Genomic DNA, 20,563 nt, shown 5'->3' on the forward strand with positions numbered 1-20,563 from the left:
ATTTATATGCATCAATACTTCAAACTGTATTGTATATATATATATATGTTTGTATGTACTATGCATTTTACGTATTTTGTAATACCTTATTATTGTTAAATACAGAATGGATATTTTTATTTATGTTTAGTTCCTCAAAAGTAGATAGTGTTATTTAGAGGAGTGGTGTTTTAATTCTACATATTGTGGTGCGCCCAATTGATGTGTTAAAGAAAGTTGAAATATAAAAAAAAATATTTATTAATATCCTAAATATTCAAAACTGAAATTAGAATCAATTCGTATTGAAACCGAACAGTATCCCCTAGTGACAGAGAGGACAATAAAAGACATTTTTACGCAATACTAATCTTCAGTAATTTTTAATTTTACTTTTTGTTTCATTAATTAAGTTATTTGAAAATGTTTTTGCATACGTGTCACATTTATTTTCTGAATTATTTAAGATCATGCCATATTTTTTACTTAAAGTGTTTCTGGGAATTTTGAAAAGGGTCGCAATCACTACTGAATGTGTAAGCAACTATAAGCGTAATATGATCAAAACTAGTTTTATCAACTTCATAAATAAAATACATGGGAAGTGTTCCAATTTTTTCAGCAGAATTTTACAAATGAGTATAACAACTCATAAGTTAAATTTCTTGCACATCCGCTGTGTGACTATGCCTCACTGTTTGCAGAACTCAGTAGGCTTTCCGACTGCGAGACGTCCTCGTTCCTCATCTGCTGCACCTTCCGCTGCATCATGAAGTTCTTCCACTTCACTGTCATGAGAATCACCCACAGGATGAAGCTGAACAGCAGGGTAAGCGTCAGTATACCGAAATTGGTGGTGGGATCTGCATAAGAAGGAAAATGTAGTCGAAAGGGATTTTTTTCTTTTCTTATTAATTGTTTGCCTTCATGCATCTTAAGGAATGAAAGCTACAGAAAATACAAATATAGGGGAACATCAACAATTCAAAACTGACGGAAACACACACACATACACAAACAACCCTTCAAATTAAGAAAATTAAAGAAATTCTTTTGCATACATTTTACAATAGATTTCATTGTTGTCCTGAAATTTAAACCATTTTCATTGTTCCATCAAATATTTAATTGTGCAATTTTCTTTCATTGCTGTAAGCTAAGGAAGAAGGATTCTGTTTGATGTATGTGTCGTTTACATGTGGAATAAGAAAATGAAATTACAGTGTTGCAAAAGTAAGAAGACACGTGATTCGGACAATATTCCTGGCGAACCATTTGGTCACCAAAGATGGCTGGTAGTAATAAATAGTGAGCGATTTTAATAAATTGTATACAACACTTTGAATAAGACAACTGTATCATAAAGGAGAGCAGCACAATTTTCAACGAAACGCTCTAAGAGTTTTTTTTTTCTAAATTATTATTTTAGTTTACTGAATGCATCGCTGAGCAGTTGTGTTATTATTTAGCTACATCGCTGAAACAATAGCACAAATTAAAGTTTAAAAATACCATATTTATTCATAAAAACATTTCAATTTCTAATCAGTTTTAAATCTAAGAGTTTGATTTCTTGTTGCCCGGCCTTATACATCACTGATTGTATTCTCACTCTCCGCAATGTAGTTTTTTGCAGTAGGGATTTCTTCACTTTCATCCACTTCGAAGACACTTGAAGTCTCGCATCAGTGAGAAGACTAAAAGTTTTTCAGAATTATTGATTTACTGGTCTGCCAAAGGCATAAATAAATCGAGAACTTCTCTCAACAGAAGAATGAATAAAAAATAACAAAACATGAAAATGCAAAGCTCCCGAGGTAAAAAAAAAATAATAATAATAACCTCCTTTGCATAAAAACTAACATAAATCTTGATTACTTAGAGTAACAAAAACTCAAAGAGAAAGCAGGGAAAAACAAGCATAAACGGTATGAGCAGAGAACAGAAATGATATTAGCAGATAACATAAATCATTCCCCTAGGGAAATGATTTATATTCAAGAATATTTTTAATAAATTAACTCTAGAAATGGAAAATTGCATCAGAATGTAAACTGTAGCTTCGATTGCAGCCTTCAATTTTAGATTGACAGCCCCCAGAAAAATTCAAATATTCTTTAAAACTATATAAATATGAAGTTTAAAATTTGAATTCAAGCTTCCCAACAGTATGAGCCCTCGAAAAAGGCAATACATTTCTTTTCGATATTTTTGTCATTTTTAGGGCACGGTATACCCATAAGAGTGAGCGCTTTTCTCACAAAACTTCATTCGCAGTGATCTTCACTCCCTGAACTTCAAAATCGGAACATTGATCAAATTAAATTAATTCATTAATTCATGAACTATTGGCAGAATCCTCAGCAAAGGACTAGCTCCCAATACGGATTTTTTTTAAAGTTCCCTATTGATTTCATACACTTATCAATGAGAGTGGTGAAAATAATCATTCATTCAATAGAGTGCATAAAGAATCGGCAAAAAATATAAGCATTTAATTAATTTCGCATTAAATGTTAAAATAAGGATGGGAAACATATTATGCTATAACATAAACAAATTTTGTTTTAAAGTTCCCCGGGGAAACTAAAACATTTTTTAAAAACGATTTGGAACATTTTCGCCTGCACAGCTTAAAAATCAGAGCATTTATTGATAACTTCATGCTTTGCACATCTTCATTGACAGTAATTTTGTAAAATTTATATTTACGAGAGAGCTTCTGTAACGTAAAACAGAATGTAGCAAAATTTACTCTCAATCCAATTTAACTGTATTCTATGCAAAGCATCAGTTTCTACGTACTCTGTCAAAATCATCTCCTTTCAAATAAAAATGTCACTTTTCTTATATGCTTTTAAATAAATGCATTTTATAGCTGAGGAAATGATTTTTTAAAGCTATCGCCAAGTGTAGATCCTTATGCCTCTCACTACACGAAATGAATGGATTTAACTCAACTCTTCGCTGCCTGACGCTATTTGCTCGAACGACAATGTTTGTAGCTCGAGAAGATGAAGAAGTATTGATTGAATTAGAATTTATCATTCACATAATTCCTTCTCGTAAAAATTCTTAGTCGTTTCGTACCTGTTAGGATGCACCTCAGGGTAGTTTACTTTTATATGGTGAAAAGATTTTTCTAAAATTTATTGCTTTCTGGGAATGAAAGAAACGGGTGCCAAATCATGTTTATAGCTCACATTCAGAGTTTTATAAACATACATTATTACCTTCTGCCTCCAGATTGACTTCAAAAAATTGTATTTTTTTTTAAAGAATCGTTACAATCAGGTTTTAAAAAGTTAAAAATGTGTTTCTATATATAAAAAAAAAACCTGAAATTTTGTGAGCAATATTTTCCATTGTAAGAAAAGATTACAAAAAAAAATTTGACATTTATATTTATGTAAAAATTTTAAATAGCACTAAAATCTTTCTAGTTATCGAATCTTATTGCCGTTTTTCATGATTCTCCTTGGGTTTTTTTTATGAAGCTTTCTCTGCAGGATGTAGCTAGGGCGTCTGTTACCTCTTTTTCACAGCTTACACATAGCATAGCAGGTATAGTAAAGGTATTCCTTATTCTGCTTTTTGGGTGACCCTATGTCTTCGTCCGGCATGGATTTCAAAATTGGTGAAACATTTTTCTGACAAACGATGAGATTATATGAAATTTTACAAAAATATAACAAATTTCACAATAAGAATTTTGAACATTCGGAATTTATTTTTGAGACTGGTTAACGGTCAATAAATTTGAAAGAGGTGAGATTATCCTGTATAAACTGGTCTGTATTAATACCCTGAACAGAAAACTCGGGTAATTCTGTTAGAATACTTTGAAGCGGAGGAACTGTCCCTTTTCCATACTTTTCTAGATCTCTGCCGATTGTATTTCCTAAAAATGTTTTGCGTTCCGCTATGTCCCCATAAATATGTAGAAACAAATATTGGAAGGATAATTTGCTTCTACGCTGAAATCATGCACAACGTTAGAAGAAATATGAAGTCGTTCTTTTCGTAGGGAAGTCAACAACGACTGCACACACACCTCAGAAATTTTAAATCGTATATTTCATAAACGCTGTTTAAGTCGCATATTTTATGATTAGGTTTTTTTCTAGATGAACAGCACATATATCCAACTATCACAAGTCTTGAGTATTAAAAAACATTATTAAACCATTTTTAATCACTTATAAGAAATTATAATTTTTCCTGCAAATACCTTTGAAAATATTTAGAGATAATGAATAAAAAAAGTTATTTCACATTGTATGTTATTATTCAGTGTAATAATATTTCAATACTTACCAAAAATTGCATGTCTCGAAGTCACTGCAAAAATAAAAACAAATCCTTCAGTTGCCATCACATTTTTCTAAATAGATATTTTTTTTATTAGAATGTCTTCTGCTCCGATCAGTAATAAGCTGATTCAGATTAATTCGAGATTTCTTGTAAGTTTCACTTGATAATCAGAATTGTTTAATAAACATATTTTTCTTCTTCAGTACTATAATAAAAGTGTGTTTTAAGAGTTTTCTTTTCTCTCACACACACTCTCTCTTTTTTTAACCATACAGTACGAAGATTTTTTCCTATTTCAGTATCAGGTGAAAAAAGTAATAGATTATGATATCAAAAAAGAATTTTAAAATTCATGATGCAGTCTTTGGGGGTGTGGCTTATTTTTATGGAAATGAAACACTTGAAATGTCTATTTACGTTAATTTCTTTACATGCTATCACCTACGAGAGAGAAAGTAGGAAAAACAAGTCAGAATTATATAACATAAGTGGAAACACCATCTGGATGAACATGAAGATCTATATATGACAAATCATTATCGTATGAAACTTCTTTATTTGGCAACAATTGTCCAAAATTCTTACTATTCGTTGTCACGCATGCTTCACGGAGGCAGAGCATTGATTGACGAATCTGTTCAAAAACTCCAGTACTTAAGATACATCTGCAACAGCGATGGGGATTCTTGGGACATATTGGGTATATATCGGAATTCATATATTTTCAGAACATTGAAGGAACTTAAAATTACTCTATCAAAATCCATTACATTGCTGGAAAACAGCGGCATCTAGTTAATCTGGTCCCGCTCTTTTGTGCTGTTTAGGCTTGGAATTTATGCTCCTTTCTCTACTTATAGTTTATGCAAATGCTGATTCATGGTGGATCTTACCTTTGAGCCGTATGATGCCGATTTCAACATCGTACAGAGTGCAGATATATTCTCCCGCATCCGTCACCCTGAGGTCACTGATGTGGAGGGCGTCCGTGACGTCGATGGTGATGCGCCCCCGGCTCTTCTCCTTCACCTTCTCGGGCTCGAGAGGCTTCTCGTTGTATTTCCATTTCACTCTTGTGTCTAAACTGGCCCTTTTGAAACGAATGTTTTGTGTAAATTGAAACGACAAGGAAAAGCGAACGAGGAACAATGCCCATTAAGGACAAGTAGGAAACGGTGAAACGTAATTGACCACTGCAACGAAGTGCATAAATTTCCTATTTTAAATTACAATTGTTTTTGCAAGGAATTGATGAAAATTCTGATGTCGCGTTTGCTAAACTAACCATTGCTTTATAACTTTTTTTTCAATCTTGTTTTATTATTATTATTATTCATTTTTTGCCACAATATTATCCCCTAATGATATGAAATGTTGGGAAAGCACTTTCATGTTTACCAGAAAAATTTCCAGTTAAAAAAATTTTTTTTCGAGATGTTGACTACTCATATCTAAAGTTCAAGGTGTGATGCAGCTAAAGTAGACGATATAAGTCAAAGTTTTCTTTTTCGTTCCCCAACCGCATTTAGTTTGAATGTGAAGCTTAAAGAATAATATTTTGTCTTCGTAGTACCTTCAAAAATGGGATGCGGGCATTATTTCTTTCTCATCCCCCCTGTAGCACTATTCTCTCTGGGCAATTTTATATAAGCAATGTTGTTTAACATTCGGCGAGAGAAATAATTCTCCGTTCACGAGGAAATAAACACAAAACAAGGCCATACGGACAAGCCGTTCAGTGCAGTGGGCTGGCCAAAAATAACAATCGGAGATGTCTCTCACCCTGGGCAGAAGAGAGTTAGACGAGCGCCTTCTTTTCCTCGCTTCGTCTCCGCTTTTACAACTGGACTTACTGAAAGAGAGAAAGAAAAATCTTCTAAAATGAATGATAAATAAATGAAAATATTTGTAGAGGAAGCAAAAATAATATAAAACTATAGCGCAAGGTATTTTTTAATAATTAAACTCATTGCATTTCTATTAAATATGAACATATCAGAAATGCAGAGAATTCGATAAAGGAAAAGACTCTGTGATTCAAATGATCCGTTAGCTAAAATTTGGAATTGGGTACATGCGTCCTGCTTCCATTGTTCGCTTTCACACTGCACGGAGCGACTACGCAGGTGAGGACGCCTCACAATCAGTATTCATATTTATCAGAACATTGTGTCAGGTTTGAATTTGATTCAGCTTGTTGTCACAAGCCTTGAGTTAAATTTATGAAAATATTACAAAAATATTTCTAAAGCAAAATTTTTTTCGGGACTGGTTTTCTGCACTCTGCCATGAATACACCTCATAACATTTAATTAGCGATTTTATATCAGTAATTACATTGCTATTATATAATATAGATTAAATGGCAATGAAAACAAAGCGACAACCAGTTGTCACCAATCATTAACATTTCTGCGCTATCGTTATGAAAAAAATGACCCACACTCATCAAACCGAAGGCCTCTCAAGCAAAAACGAGATCAACGAATTTGATGCCTAGCGGGAGTGGTCTCGGTTAAACTTTCTTTCATACTCCCTAATACAATTGTATCCCTTCGTCTTCTTACATGATAAAGTTGACTTTGTACAAGGCCGTTAAAGCCATAAGTACTCTAGATTTATTTTCAATGTCCCGTACACTGTAAGTAAAGAAAACCGAATACACATTTTGTATACACACACACTTTTATTTCGACACTCAACAATTATTTTAGTAACAAGATCGTATAATGAATTCCATTTATTTAAATCGTTGCGTCTTGTTTCCATACGTTTGAGAGCACACACAAACAGAGAGATGGTCAACCCTTTCACAAATTTGTCTAAAATGTTGATACAGATCTATACTTGGGTATTAAAACTAAGATGCCTTCACCGAACAAAATACTGTAATTTGATACGAAAAACTAAGATTAACGACATTTATCTAAGGAGTTGCATTTTCGAGTCATCACGATTACATTTACGTATGTGAAAAAACATGCCCACAGATAGTCAACCTTTTTACAAGTTTGGTTCAAAATTTGATAACTTTTCATTACTATATCTTTGCAGCTAATTTATCCATTTAGCCTTTCCCGTTTTGTAGCAGTTGTGTTCATCTGTTCTCGGTTAGCTTGCCAGGCAGACTTCTTCAGAATGGACTTCCTACAAGAGTTGATAGAAATCTACAAATGTGAAATATACACCACATACCAAATTTCATCTTTCTAACTCAAAGCGTTTCAGAATTATAGTGTTCACAGACAGATAGACATAATTTCAAAAGCATATTTTTTGAACACAGAAGATGTCTGGTTAGCGGAGATTCGTCAAAAAAACGAGATCGAATTGTTTGATGATCACAATATTTCCTCGATACTTCGAATGCGAGAATTGTACGAAGTGGGCAATGAAGTCAATTCATATCCATCCAATACCCATAAAATTTGGAATCTATTACGAATCTTGTAGGAGAGAAAAGGTTGTATCAGATAGTCTGCATATTTTCTCTTATTATATGAAAAAGGTTAATTTTTTTTCATCTAAATCAATTGTTGTTGTTGTTTATAACGGCACTTGCCATGGACAAGCTCGCTGACGAAGCAAACGATTTTAAGCCAAGAGAGCGTCTCTTGCTTTAGAAGCGCCAACTAGGGCCAAGAGTACCTCTCAGCTACTCACACAACAGATTCGCTTGGACAACCCCTTTTTACAAGGGGGCACATTTACACATCTCACAGATAGAACAAATGAAGAACAACCATGCCCGAACCGGGACTCGAACCGAAAATGCTCAGATCATGGGGAAGACGCGTTACCCCTATGCCAGGATGCTGGCAAATCAATTGTTAATTACCATAATCTAGAACTATTTTTTAACATATATTTGCTTTAATTTGATAAGTATTTTCATTTTCTACAGAAAAATGTGTAAATATTTTCGGTTTTTAACAACTTAATATATATTGCCTATGTTTGCTATTAAGCCTATTGTGCATGGATGAGACGTGCTTTCCTTTCTAGTCTACTGCAAAAGTTTAATGTACTGTTATGGATTTCCCCCCTATTTTTGTAAGGAATTCTTCTCAAATTATTATTATTATTATTATTATTATTTCATATAATAAAAATGTCTGAATTTTTCAGCAAATATTTTTTGTTATTATGCAATGAGCAGTGAAGATGAGCTGCCCAATTTCTAGAGAACTCTACAGCGGAATTAAACTGAATTTAAACACAGACGAAAGAAGGGAATGGGTTGTTTTTTCGTAAAGAAGAATAGGAGATTCATTGAATATAACCAGTAGGTGTGGTCTTCGCAAACATTTCCTCGAAAACTTTCAAAAAAATATACATCGTATTATTAATCGTCATAATGATGCCATTAGCAAACAATAGTTATGCTGTTAGTTAGATAGTTAAGCTTGTTAGAGCCCGATTGGTCGCTAGGTTGAGATTCATATACAAGTATCTGAAAACTGAACGCGTGTTTTGGACACCTTTTTTCTGACCGATTTAAATCAAAATTGGCACATTACTATTATTGTGGTCACAAAATCATAGACCGAATTTCAAATATTTAAGTCTTTCCGTTTTCGATTTATCCTAATCTTTGGAATACTTGTTAATCATATACTTGTGGAAGTACAAGTAACACTTAGAGTTACAGACAGAGTTCCAAATTTCATACACATCTGCGCTTCGGATGTTAACCTCATTTTATCCTTCTGCCTCCCTTCTTTTTAGAACTATATTTCGGACAGCCGGACTGACAGACTTCTTTTGAATTGGTTTCATTCAAAATTTAATAGAAATTTTAAAACTAAATATTGGGGTTTGAGTCTCTGTGCTGAATTTCACTCATCTGGATGAAAGCATTTTGACGTTCCCAAACCGAAAGACAGACAAAGATTTCCATTTCATTTATTAATTTGTTTTTGACTCAATTTGGAGATGCGTCAACATTTCAAGTTTGATTTTTTTTTTTTTTTTACAATTACAATACTTTCTGTTTTTCTTAGAAAATAGAATCGTTATCATGGTTTAATTAAAGGAGAAGAATCAGATAATTTAGAAGCATTAACGTGAAAAGCTCAGAAAGGTAAATCAGCTTTGTTGGAACAGAAATGATGGATCAATCAATGCTTCATGAAACTTAAAAGTTTGATATATTTTCTGCTTCTCATCTGATCAGGAGCATTTAGCTTCTTTCTGCTAGCTTGGTGGCAGTTGTTGCTAATGGCAGCTACTCACACAACAGATTCGCTTGGACAACCCCTTTTTACAAGGGGGCACATTTACACATCTCACAGATAGAACAAATGAAGAACAACCATGCCCGAACCGGGACTCGAACCGAAAATGCTCAGATCATGGGGAAGACGCGTTACCCCTATGCCAGGATGCTGGCAAATCAATTGTTAATTACCATAATCTAGAACTATTTTTTAACATATATTTGCTTTAATTTGATAAGTATTTTCATTTTCTACAGAAAAATGTGTAAATATTTTCGGTTTTTAACAACTTAATATATATTGCCTATGTTTGCTATTAAGCCTATTGTGCATGGATGAGACGTGCTTTCCTTTCTAGTCTACTGCAAAAGTTTAATGTACTGTTATGGATTTCCCCCCTATTTTTGTAAGGAATTCTTCTCAAATTATTATTATTATTATTATTATTATTTCATATAATAAAAATGTCTGAATTTTTCAGCAAATATTTTTTGTTATTATGCAATGAGCAGTGAAGATGAGCTGCCCAATTTCTAGAGAACTCTACAGCGGAATTAAACTGAATTTAAACACAGACGAAAGAAGGGAATGGGTTGTTTTTTCGTAAAGAAGAATAGGAGATTCATTGAATATAACCAGTAGGTGTGGTCTTCGCAAACATTTCCTCGAAAACTTTCAAAAAAATATACATCGTATTATTAATCGTCATAATGATGCCATTAGCAAACAATAGTTATGCTGTTAGTTAGATAGTTAAGCTTGTTAGAGCCCGATTGGTCGCTAGGTTGAGATTCATATACAAGTATCTGAAAACTGAACGCGTGTTTTGGACACCTTTTTTCTGACCGATTTAAATCAAAATTGGCACATTACTATTATTGTGGTCACAAAATCATAGACCGAATTTCAAATATTTAAGTCTTTCCGTTTTCGATTTATCCTAATCTTTGGAATACTTGTTAATCATATACTTGTGGAAGTACAAGTAACACTTAGAGTTACAGACAGAGTTCCAAATTTCATACACATCTGCGCTTCGGATGTTAACCTCATTTTATCCTTCTGCCTCCCTTCTTTTTAGAACTATATTTCGGACAGCCGGACTGACAGACTTCTTTTGAATTGGTTTCATTCAAAATTTAATAGAAATTTTAAAACTAAATATTGGGGTTTGAGTCTCTGTGCTGAATTTCACTCATCTGGATGAAAGCATTTTGACGTTCCCAAACCGAAAGACAGACAAAGATTTCCATTTCATTTATTAATTTGTTTTTGACTCAATTTGGAGATGCGTCAACATTTCAAGTTTGATTTTTTTTTTTTTTTTACAATTACAATACTTTCTGTTTTTCTTAGAAAATAGAATCGTTATCATGGTTTAATTAAAGGAGAAGAATCAGATAATTTAGAAGCATTAACGTGAAAAGCTCAGAAAGGTAAATCAGCTTTGTTGGAACAGAAATGATGGATCAATCAATGCTTCATGAAACTTAAAAGTTTGATATATTTTCTGCTTCTCATCTGATCAGGAGCATTTAGCTTCTTTCTGCTAGCTTGGTGGCAGTTGTTGCTAATGGCAGCTACTCACACAACAGATTCGCTTGGACAACCCCTTTTTACAAGGGGGCACATTTACACATCTCACAGATAGAACAAATGAAGAACAACCATGCCCGAACCGGGACTCGAACCGAAAATGCTCAGATCATGGGGAAGACGCGTTACCCCTATGCCAGGATGCTGGCAAATCAATTGTTAATTACCATAATCTAGAACTATTTTTTAACATATATTTGCTTTAATTTGATAAGTATTTTCATTTTCTACAGAAAAATGTGTAAATATTTTCGGTTTTTAACAACTTAATATATATTGCCTATGTTTGCTATTAAGCCTATTGTGCATGGATGAGACGTGCTTTCCTTTCTAGTCTACTGCAAAAGTTTAATGTACTGTTATGGATTTCCCCCCTATTTTTGTAAGGAATTCTTCTCAAATTATTATTATTATTATTATTATTATTTCATATAATAAAAATGTCTGAATTTTTCAGCAAATATTTTTTGTTATTATGCAATGAGCAGTGAAGATGAGCTGCCCAATTTCTAGAGAACTCTACAGCGGAATTAAACTGAATTTAAACACAGACGAAAGAAGGGAATGGGTTGTTTTTTCTGAAAGAAGAATAGGAGATTCATTGAATATAACCAGTAGGTGTGGTCTTCGCAAACATTTCCTCGAAAACTTTCAAAAAAATATACATCGTATTATTAATCGTCATAATGATGCCATTAGCAAACAATAGTTATGCTGTTAGTTAGATAGTTAAGCTTGTTAGAGCCCGATTGGTCGCTAGGTTGAGATTCATATACAAGTATCTGAAAACTGAACGCGTGTTTTGGACACCTTTTTTCTGACCGATTTAAATCAAAATTGGCACATTACTATTATTGTGGTCACAAAATCATAGACCGAATTTCAAATATTTAAGTCTTTCCGTTTTCGATTTATCCTAATCTTTGGAATACTTGTTAATCATATACTTGTGGAAGTACAAGTAACACTTAGAGTTACAGACAGAGTTCCAAATTTCATACACATCTGCGCTTCGGATGTTAACCTCATTTTATCCTTCTGCCTCCCTTCTTTTTAGAACTATATTTCGGACAGCCGGACTGACAGACTTCTTTTGAATTGGTTTCATTCAAAATTTAATAGAAATTTTAAAACTAAATATTGGGGTTTGAGTCTCTGTGCTGAATTTCACTCATCTGGATGAAAGCATTTTGACGTTCCCAAACCGAAAGACAGACAAAGATTTCCATTTCATTTATTAATTTGTTTTTGACTCAATTTGGAGATGCGTCAACATTTCAAGTTTGATTTTTTTTTTTTTTTTTACAATTACAATACTTTCTGTTTTTCTTAGAAAATAGAATCGTTATCATGGTTTAATTAAAGGAGAAGAATCAGATAATTTAGAAGCATTAACGTGAAAAGCTCAGAAAGGTAAATCAGCTTTGTTGGAACAGAAATGATGGATCAATCAATGCTTCATGAAACTTAAAAGTTTGATATATTTTCTGCTTCTCATCTGATCAGGAGCATTTAGCTTCTTTCTGCTAGCTTGGTGGCAGTTTGAAGAAGTTGAAAGGACCCTAATTTCCTAGATATCTACGGGGATATCAAAATAAAGCATCCTTATGACAGCGTATTTAAGAACTTTCTGGACTTTTAGCTGGGAAGTTGGAAATTCTTTAAGTCCCCGTCCTGCTCAGTCATTTGTGCGCAGGACATGGATGCTTTAAACCTGCAACAGGTGATGCCGCTAGCCAAACTGATTCTGAACCTTACGATTAAATTTCATACGATCTATCATCGTATCACATTATCCTGTTATGTCTCTATTAAACTTAGTTTTCTGAAGTGTGTACACTTGCTCATGTGATGCGTTTCATTTGTTTTGCTTCTACCATTTTAGTCTCTATCCTGCCTACGTTCGAATCTGCAAGACATCGATAAGAAGGAGAAAGAACAGAACAACATCCTTACCTTGGTTCAGTTTTTTCATCATCTTAACTTTCATCTTATGTAAGAAAGAGTATCTCTGGAACGCTTTCAGTTTCGAAGGCTTAGTAACGTATCCCGCTGTCAAACAATAAATATTCTAATGAAATGCAATAATAAAAATTATTAACTAGGGACGGCTCACGCAATGTAGCCGTTGGAATATTTTAATCTGTGCAACATTTAAGCTGGAATGTTTTTTGGTAGAACTTGCTTTTGTTTTTCCCACATTAGATTTACTAATTATCTGCAAATAAGAAATAAAAAAAGATTCTTGATTAGATGTAGGTGTGTTTTAACAGATGTTGACTAAGCAATTGCCCATTTTTAAAATTAATTTAAACAATTAATATTAGAGTAAATGTTGCTTATTTGCATTCAGTATTGTCTTTATAAAGATTAAGCCAACTGTGGCTGAACATTAAAATCTATGGAACTATGTAGGATAAAAATACATGCACAGTAACTTGCGTTCCGAATTTATTCAAGAAAAAATTAAATAATACAATATTTTTAATTATCTTTTTTATTTAATAATACCTTCCATTTTTAAAAAATTATATTTTAAATTTGTGACCCATGAAAAAATGTATTCTTTTGAAAAGCGTTTATGTGCTCTCTGGAAAGGAAGATATCTTCGTACTCACCTCCTTATTGCGAATGAGCTTTATCATTGGGCAATAACAGCTAGTTCATTATTTAGATGTTACGTGAAGATAAACAGCTAGTTCATTATTTAGATGTTACGTGAAGATATTTCATTTATTCGTTTAAAGATGCTCCGGCGGGCCTATATATGTTTTGGGGAAGTTATTGTCATATTATATATATATATGTTTTGGAAAGTTATTGTCATATTTTTATTGAAGTCTAAGGAAAAAGGCAGCAGTTTAAAATATTTGGATATTCTAACACACAGATGTGGTAATCCTTTTACTGAACCAAAATTCTGGTTCAACGATGCATTTCCATACGAAGTTCAAGAGACTGTTTCAAACGACATTTTCTCAAATCTTTGGCCATTTGAGTCATTCGATAGAATATTAGAGGTTTATGTTTAAAAGAGATTTCATAGTCATTTTAGTGGACTATTACCCTTCTAATTTCGAAATTCATTAGAATTATCTTAAAAGTTGTAACTTCTTAAAAACACATGAGAATAAGTACGGCACATTTATTGTAATAACTCTTCTTCAGAAACTATGTATAAATGTTTCTTCTTTAATTTTTTTTTTTTTTTTTTTTTTTTTTTGCTGGACACAAAATAAAATTAGTAGATTCTCAGTTTTGGATATACTGAAATACTTTAGATTCTTTTATTACAGTAAATAGATACTAAAATGGTAACTTCATCCTAATAGTCTTTTTTTGATTTCCTGCCTTTTTAAGCAAATTTGTTGGACAATGTTTATATTTTAATTTAATTTCAAAAGATATCCTACTCAATTGCCCTTGCATTTGATTTTTTATACCAATTAAATCATTGTTCATTAAAGTTATATCCTTTATCCACATTATTTTCCTCTGAAATCATATAATAGTGAATGCCTGCAAAACGTCGAAGACTTTTTTAAAATATCGGACTACAAGACATGCACAGTTTACAGGGACCATCCACCTTCAAAAGACAGTGTGTTACGCGCATCAGCAGCTGTGCAGCTTACGTTATCATTTCAGCAAGAGCAAAGAGTGAATAGAATTTTACTGCGAATCTCTGCAAACTAGCAAGCGAGACGGCCATTATTGATGCTTCGAGTTGCATGCGCGTTTCGAGAGCAGAGGAATGTAGCCGGAAGAAGAGAGATGAAGGAGAAATGGATGCATTTTAGAAGGGGCAGAGGTCAGTATTGCTGAGCTAAAAGACTGCTTCGCAAGTAGAGAATGTGTCCCCGTAGATAAATAAAGTTGTCGAGAAAGCTACTACGTTTCAAAACATTTCGAACACACTCAAATAACTTACTTTATAAACATGTGTTTGTGAGCTCTTAGCAAGTCGGTTCCTTAGTACGATGTGCAATCTAACTGCGAATGAGTCCCCCTTTGTAAGGTGCACAGTAAAGGAAGGGCAAGCACCAAGTACCGTCTAAAACTGGAAGACACATATACACTTAGTACTTTTACGCGCAACAATAATTCGCAATTGTAACTTTCAAGGTTTACTGACTCATCAACCCAATTGCGGTCCACTGAATCTGCAAACGAAAGCAGGGAAATGTGTTGACACTTGCACTATAAGATCAAAAGTGTCTAGACACTTTCGAGTTTGTGAGCTCTGTAAACAAAATGGTGTAAATAAAACCTCGTATATTGTATACTTCTCATAAATGACGTACATAATCATCGCCTGACATAATTGAAATTTGAGTAGACTAGTCAACATCTGTGGGAACTTAGAATCAGATCTAAGCTACTACGCTTAGATCACTGAGAGAAGTTCCCAAGTTTCTTTTACAAAAATGGCGCGCGATTCCATCAGAAACATTCCAAAAACTTAAGAATATTATCTTCTTCGTGGAATAGCAGTTGTTAGTGCTAGACAACTCATATTGGTAATTGACATATTTGAAGGATTCTTTAGTCATTGCAATTGTATTATCTTCTAAATTTATGAGCATGAAGGGTATTTAATATATTTCTGGCCTTTTATGAAATTCATTGGATTTAAGTTTTGAAGATTCACATTTATATAATATATTTGTGAAAAGTCCTTCGTCATTTGACTTTTCTTAGAGAGCAACTGAAAATTCAGCTCACTGCAATACTGAATATATTTGCGAATCGTATTAATATTCAACTTGAATATTTATAAAAAAATATTGCGTGTCTAGCTTTGATGCTATGAAAGGAAAAAATTTCTTTCGTTCACGTGTGGTTAAAATTTATCTTAAAGAAATACTCATTTTCCTAAATACTTATGAAGCTCGCCGCATAAACATGATAACTAGCACCCATGCAGCTTTTACAGCTTGTTGCAATCAGATCAAGATCGACGCCTGAAATTTTACAATTGGGCTCCTAGCTTCAATCGTAAATCGTTTTTTTCATGAAAATGTAATTGGGACAAGCGAATGTTATTATAAGCTAATGAAAGCATTAATTGTGTAAGCGATCATTTTTGAAACGATCGAGATTCATACTTCTTGCGAGAGGTGTTTCATAAAAGTGTGACATGTCATTCTCAAAATTTTATTACCGGATCCCGTTTTCTGCAAGAGTATACCGAATAGCAATTGAGGCCTTCATCTAGTTTTAAAAAACATTATGTCTGGACAAGTGGATGAAACGCCCATAACGAATTTGGTATCGTGTACGCAAGTACTGTTAGTACAAAGCAATTCCGTAAAGGTGCAAGAACAAGTTTTTGCAGACTCTTGATTTAATGCGTCTATTATTGACCCTTCTTTTTTTCTAACGGGAGTTTAATAAATGTATCACCCTTTTCTGATTCCGTCCTTTTAATTTCCTGTCATGATTTGTGTATTATTCCTGAAAAGTAATACTAAAGATTCGTTTAAAAATTGTCTATGAAATGTAGTCTAACTTTTTATTATCAGCATCCATAATATATATTCATGTAATTGCCTATTTTATTTAATGAAATTTTACAACTGGAAGTATACATCTTGGTGCAGTATTTGAGAAAATGACATTTTTTCCAATTTTTTTGGACACCCTGTATTTTTATAGAATAGAACTAACCACATGTATTGTGATAGAATTTCCTCGGAAATCAATAGATCGAATCAATCAACACACATAAAGAGAACTTGTCAATTTACATAAAAAACGCTAATTTATTTATGGAAAAATAAGATTTTTTTTGTTACAAGTAGATTTATTTTTAAGAATCCGAAATAGGATGGTAACTAATGATAAAAGTATCTCCTAAATTTAAAGAATTACTTTCCTTAGTGCTCTCTTTGGAATGTAAAATAGCAATAGGAAAGTAAGCCGAGAGTTTCCAAGATACAAGTTCATTTTGAAAACTCATATTAGGAAAACATAATTTTTTCAGTAAGAATAATGAATGTCTATCATACTTAATTAAGTCCATATAGGGAAAAACTTTTGTTATTTTTTATTTTTTTCCCAGTAAAATTCTGAGAAAGTCTTTTCTTTTGAGAAATGTTACAAACTGATATTTCTTTTGATCAAATTCTAGATTTTTTAAAGAGACACATTGGCCATTTGATTGATTTTTGGTCTTGATCACATTTGAAACTCCATCCTACTAAAGTTTTGCCGTGAACCCGGGTTTTGTATACGTTAAATCTATTGCTGACCAAATGTCCATATGGCACGGAAACTTTAATTAAAGCAGTTTAATTTTTCCCCTTTATCAAAAAACTGTAATGTTCGTCTTAAAATAGACACCGTGTTACTTCCAAATGGGATATTAATATATCTAAATCATTAAAAGAACCTCTTTCATAAAATTTCATCAGTAACTTTTTTCCCTATGATTTACAATTCAAAATATTGCTTGTTACAAATATGCAAATTTTAAGAAATAAGCATACATCAAAGACTGAGAAAATTGAACGTAATATTTTACTATTATGTCTATATTTTATTATCTTTCCTCTCTTTCGTTGTTTTTTGCTCTTAAAAAAACTCTCTCATTCTCTAACTCTCTTGCTCTTTGCTCTTGCATTGTTTGTTACACACTTCTTACAAGAGCAACTATTTATTTTTCTAAGCTGACCGTTAAAGAAATGGCAATAGCATTGAAATTAATAGTTTATATACATAATTGTAACGACGTTTTAAGAAAATTTATGCGAAAACTGTAACTAAAACTTTTATTTTAAAGAATTGAATATTTATATAGGAATGGGAGAAAAATGCGAAAAAAATATAGCGTTCTTAATTTTGCGTGTAAATTTTGTGCGCGATTGTTGATATTCCATTGTTATTAGCAGTTTCTTTGACAATATCCATAAGAGTTTGGCGATGTCTAGGAGAAACCATTTGTAAGATTCCGTAAAGTGGCGGTCGATCGGAGGGTTCAAAATGCGTTTGTCTATGGCTGATGTAGCTAGAGATTTCCTTGTGTCTCGCAGTGTAGCCAAACGACTGTGGGATCAGTTTGAATCCGAGGACTCTGTGTATAGAAGACAAGTTACACCTGCAGGACACCGTTATTTAAATCTTTCGACCCCACTACTATCTATCCCTCAGCTCACCGCAGATCCTTTTGTGGCAATAAAAACAAGAATATCCACTACTACAGTGTTAAGAAACCTTCACAATACGAGTCTGTATTCAAGACGACAAATTGTGTGTGCTCCTTGAAGCCAGAATACAGAGCTACCATTTACATTGGAGAAAGAGAATAATTTTCCTGGACCAGTCAGCCATGGGCTTCTGCACTCTTCACAGACGAGTCCATGATTACACGGGAGAATGATGTAAGTCAGATGATCTGGAGGGAACAATGCATCAGATATAACCAATCTAGCATTATTGAAAGCCACAGTTGCAGAAATGTGGAAGAATAGTTAGAGCAGGGATCTCTCGGTGGATACTCTGACCTGTTCCTTGGAGGAACTTTGAACGGTGTGAGATATCGAGAAGAGATACCAAATACCCTTTCATATACCGTTTCATACTGTTCACATACCGTTTCATTTAATAATATTCTCTTCTGATAAACGACAATGTGTGAGCGCACCGAATTCACCTTACTGAGGACTTTGAAGGTCATGGAACGGAGTAATGGTCAGCTCTATCTACAGATCTGAATCAGATAGAACATCTTTTTGACTAATATGGGAGACAGGTTGCTACTTTAAGTCCTCCTCCAAGGGCGTTAGGTCAGCTGTAATAAGGATTACTTTGTATCTGGTCTTCGGTCGCTTTCCATTTCGATGTCCGACAACTAAATTTTCAGTATGGAAAGTCGATGCTGCCAATATATTGTAGGTTAGTGAACATATTCCTTATTAGAACCCATTTTTATGATGTTTCCGCGACCTTTTTCCAAATAAAACTGTGATGCATTATTTTCTCCGAGAAGGAGTTCTTTGCCAATAGTATTTTTTGTTTTTGTTGTAAATAATGTTTGTGCTGAACTTAAGAAAATTGCCGTGTTGCCTTCATGAAAGGACTGTTTAGTGCACATTTCATCCAAATTTCTTATTTCTATATTTATTCATTATCAAATTAAACGGAAAAGGTGGATTGTACCTTAACTTTTGGAGGCCATTATCTTTTTTGCTGCCCGCTATAATGAAAAGTAACAAAATGTTTAAGAGAAATTTCTTTGTCCAATTTTTACAATCTCTAAAAATAAATAATTATTGGCAAGGAACCGCATCATTCGCCAATGATTGATTACTTACAGTGTGACATTAAAGCACCAATTGCAACAAGATTTGGAAATTTTAAATTCTTGGAAAAAATGTGTGCAATTCCTGGTTTTAAATTCTTGGAAGCGCATTGGATTGTAGTAATGCTATTTAGATTTTGACATAAAATTCTGCCAAATTTAGATGAATTTGTCAGAAAGTTTTGAAAATACTCTAAAATGGAAGATGGAAATATTTCCTATAACATTTTACAAGCAATTATTTACAAATAAGAACGAAATAATGCTCCTGTCAAACACAGAGTTATTGACATTTGCTTGGATAATTTTGATATTAAACGCCGCAAAAATAAAAGAAAAGTTGGAACAGAAAGCAGGAGGTGCGTTTAATTTAGTTATAGCAACGTCCTATTTATAAATGAGGAGATTATTGCTTTGGAACAGATTTCTTAATTTTGAATTGTAGTAAGATGAAAGCTACGTCAGAGTCGATATTTTTCTACCCAAACTTCCACGATTCACCAGCTACATTACGACGACTGAAATAACGTTCACTGTAGTCCGCATATGAGAAATGCAGAAAGTCGGTGTTCTTTTTCGTTTTAATAAAATGTTTTCTAAATAAGTTTATGCTTTAGGAAAAAGTAAAGTCTTAATTCTCTTTGTTTTGCTGTCTCGCATAAACTCAAACCTTGTTTATTTGATTTTGAGACTTTTAACGACTGAGTTTGATAACCTTTGGCGGTTAAAAGAGAATTAGAAATGGAAATTGTTGGAAATCAGAGATCCAAATAAAGATTTTCTTGCTCAACTGCGAATTCTAATGGGTCGATTGAGATTGGTTCTCACATGTAAAGTGATAGCGTCTTTCAAATCTGCCAAGGTAACCAGACGTCCTCGATAAAAAGGATTTTTTTTAAGTATCCCCAAAGCCAAAAATCGCAGGAATTAAGATGTGTAGAACGAGATAGTTAGATTGCCAGAAACGCACAACTGATTACTCTATCATTAGTAAAATGTTGCGGAAGAAACTGTTGTACACAGAGTTCAATGTCTGGAGGCGCTTCATCTTTCAGAACGGCAATTGAATCAAGACATTTGCATTGTTGCATTTTGAATTTAATAAAATTTTCGTACATCTTTTGGTACCTGCTTGTCTTTTGCGTAAAAATCA

General features: G+C 33.2%; 1 protein-coding gene across 3 annotated transcripts in view; it reads right to left on the reverse strand.

The window, feature by feature from the left end:
• Nucleotides 1–587: 587 nt before the first annotated feature.
• Nucleotides 588–20,563, reverse strand: part of LOC129981780 (uncharacterized) — a 45,084-nt gene continuing 25,108 nt past the window's right edge. For all 3 annotated transcript variants that reach the window (XM_056092786.1, XM_056092784.1, XM_056092785.1), the window contains 2 exons: nucleotides 6,076–6,145; nucleotides 588–842 (listed from right to left, as the gene is read on the reverse strand). In XM_056092786.1, coding sequence (XP_055948761.1) covers nucleotides 671–842; nucleotides 6,076–6,145 — 242 coding nt within the window. In that variant the 3' untranslated portion in view covers nucleotides 588–670. The remainder of the gene's footprint in view (nucleotides 843–6,075; nucleotides 6,146–20,563) is intronic.

This window comes from Argiope bruennichi, chromosome 8, assembly GCF_947563725.1.
Source record: "Argiope bruennichi chromosome 8, qqArgBrue1.1, whole genome shotgun sequence".
NCBI classification, from domain to species: domain Eukaryota; kingdom Metazoa; phylum Arthropoda; class Arachnida; order Araneae; family Araneidae; genus Argiope; species Argiope bruennichi.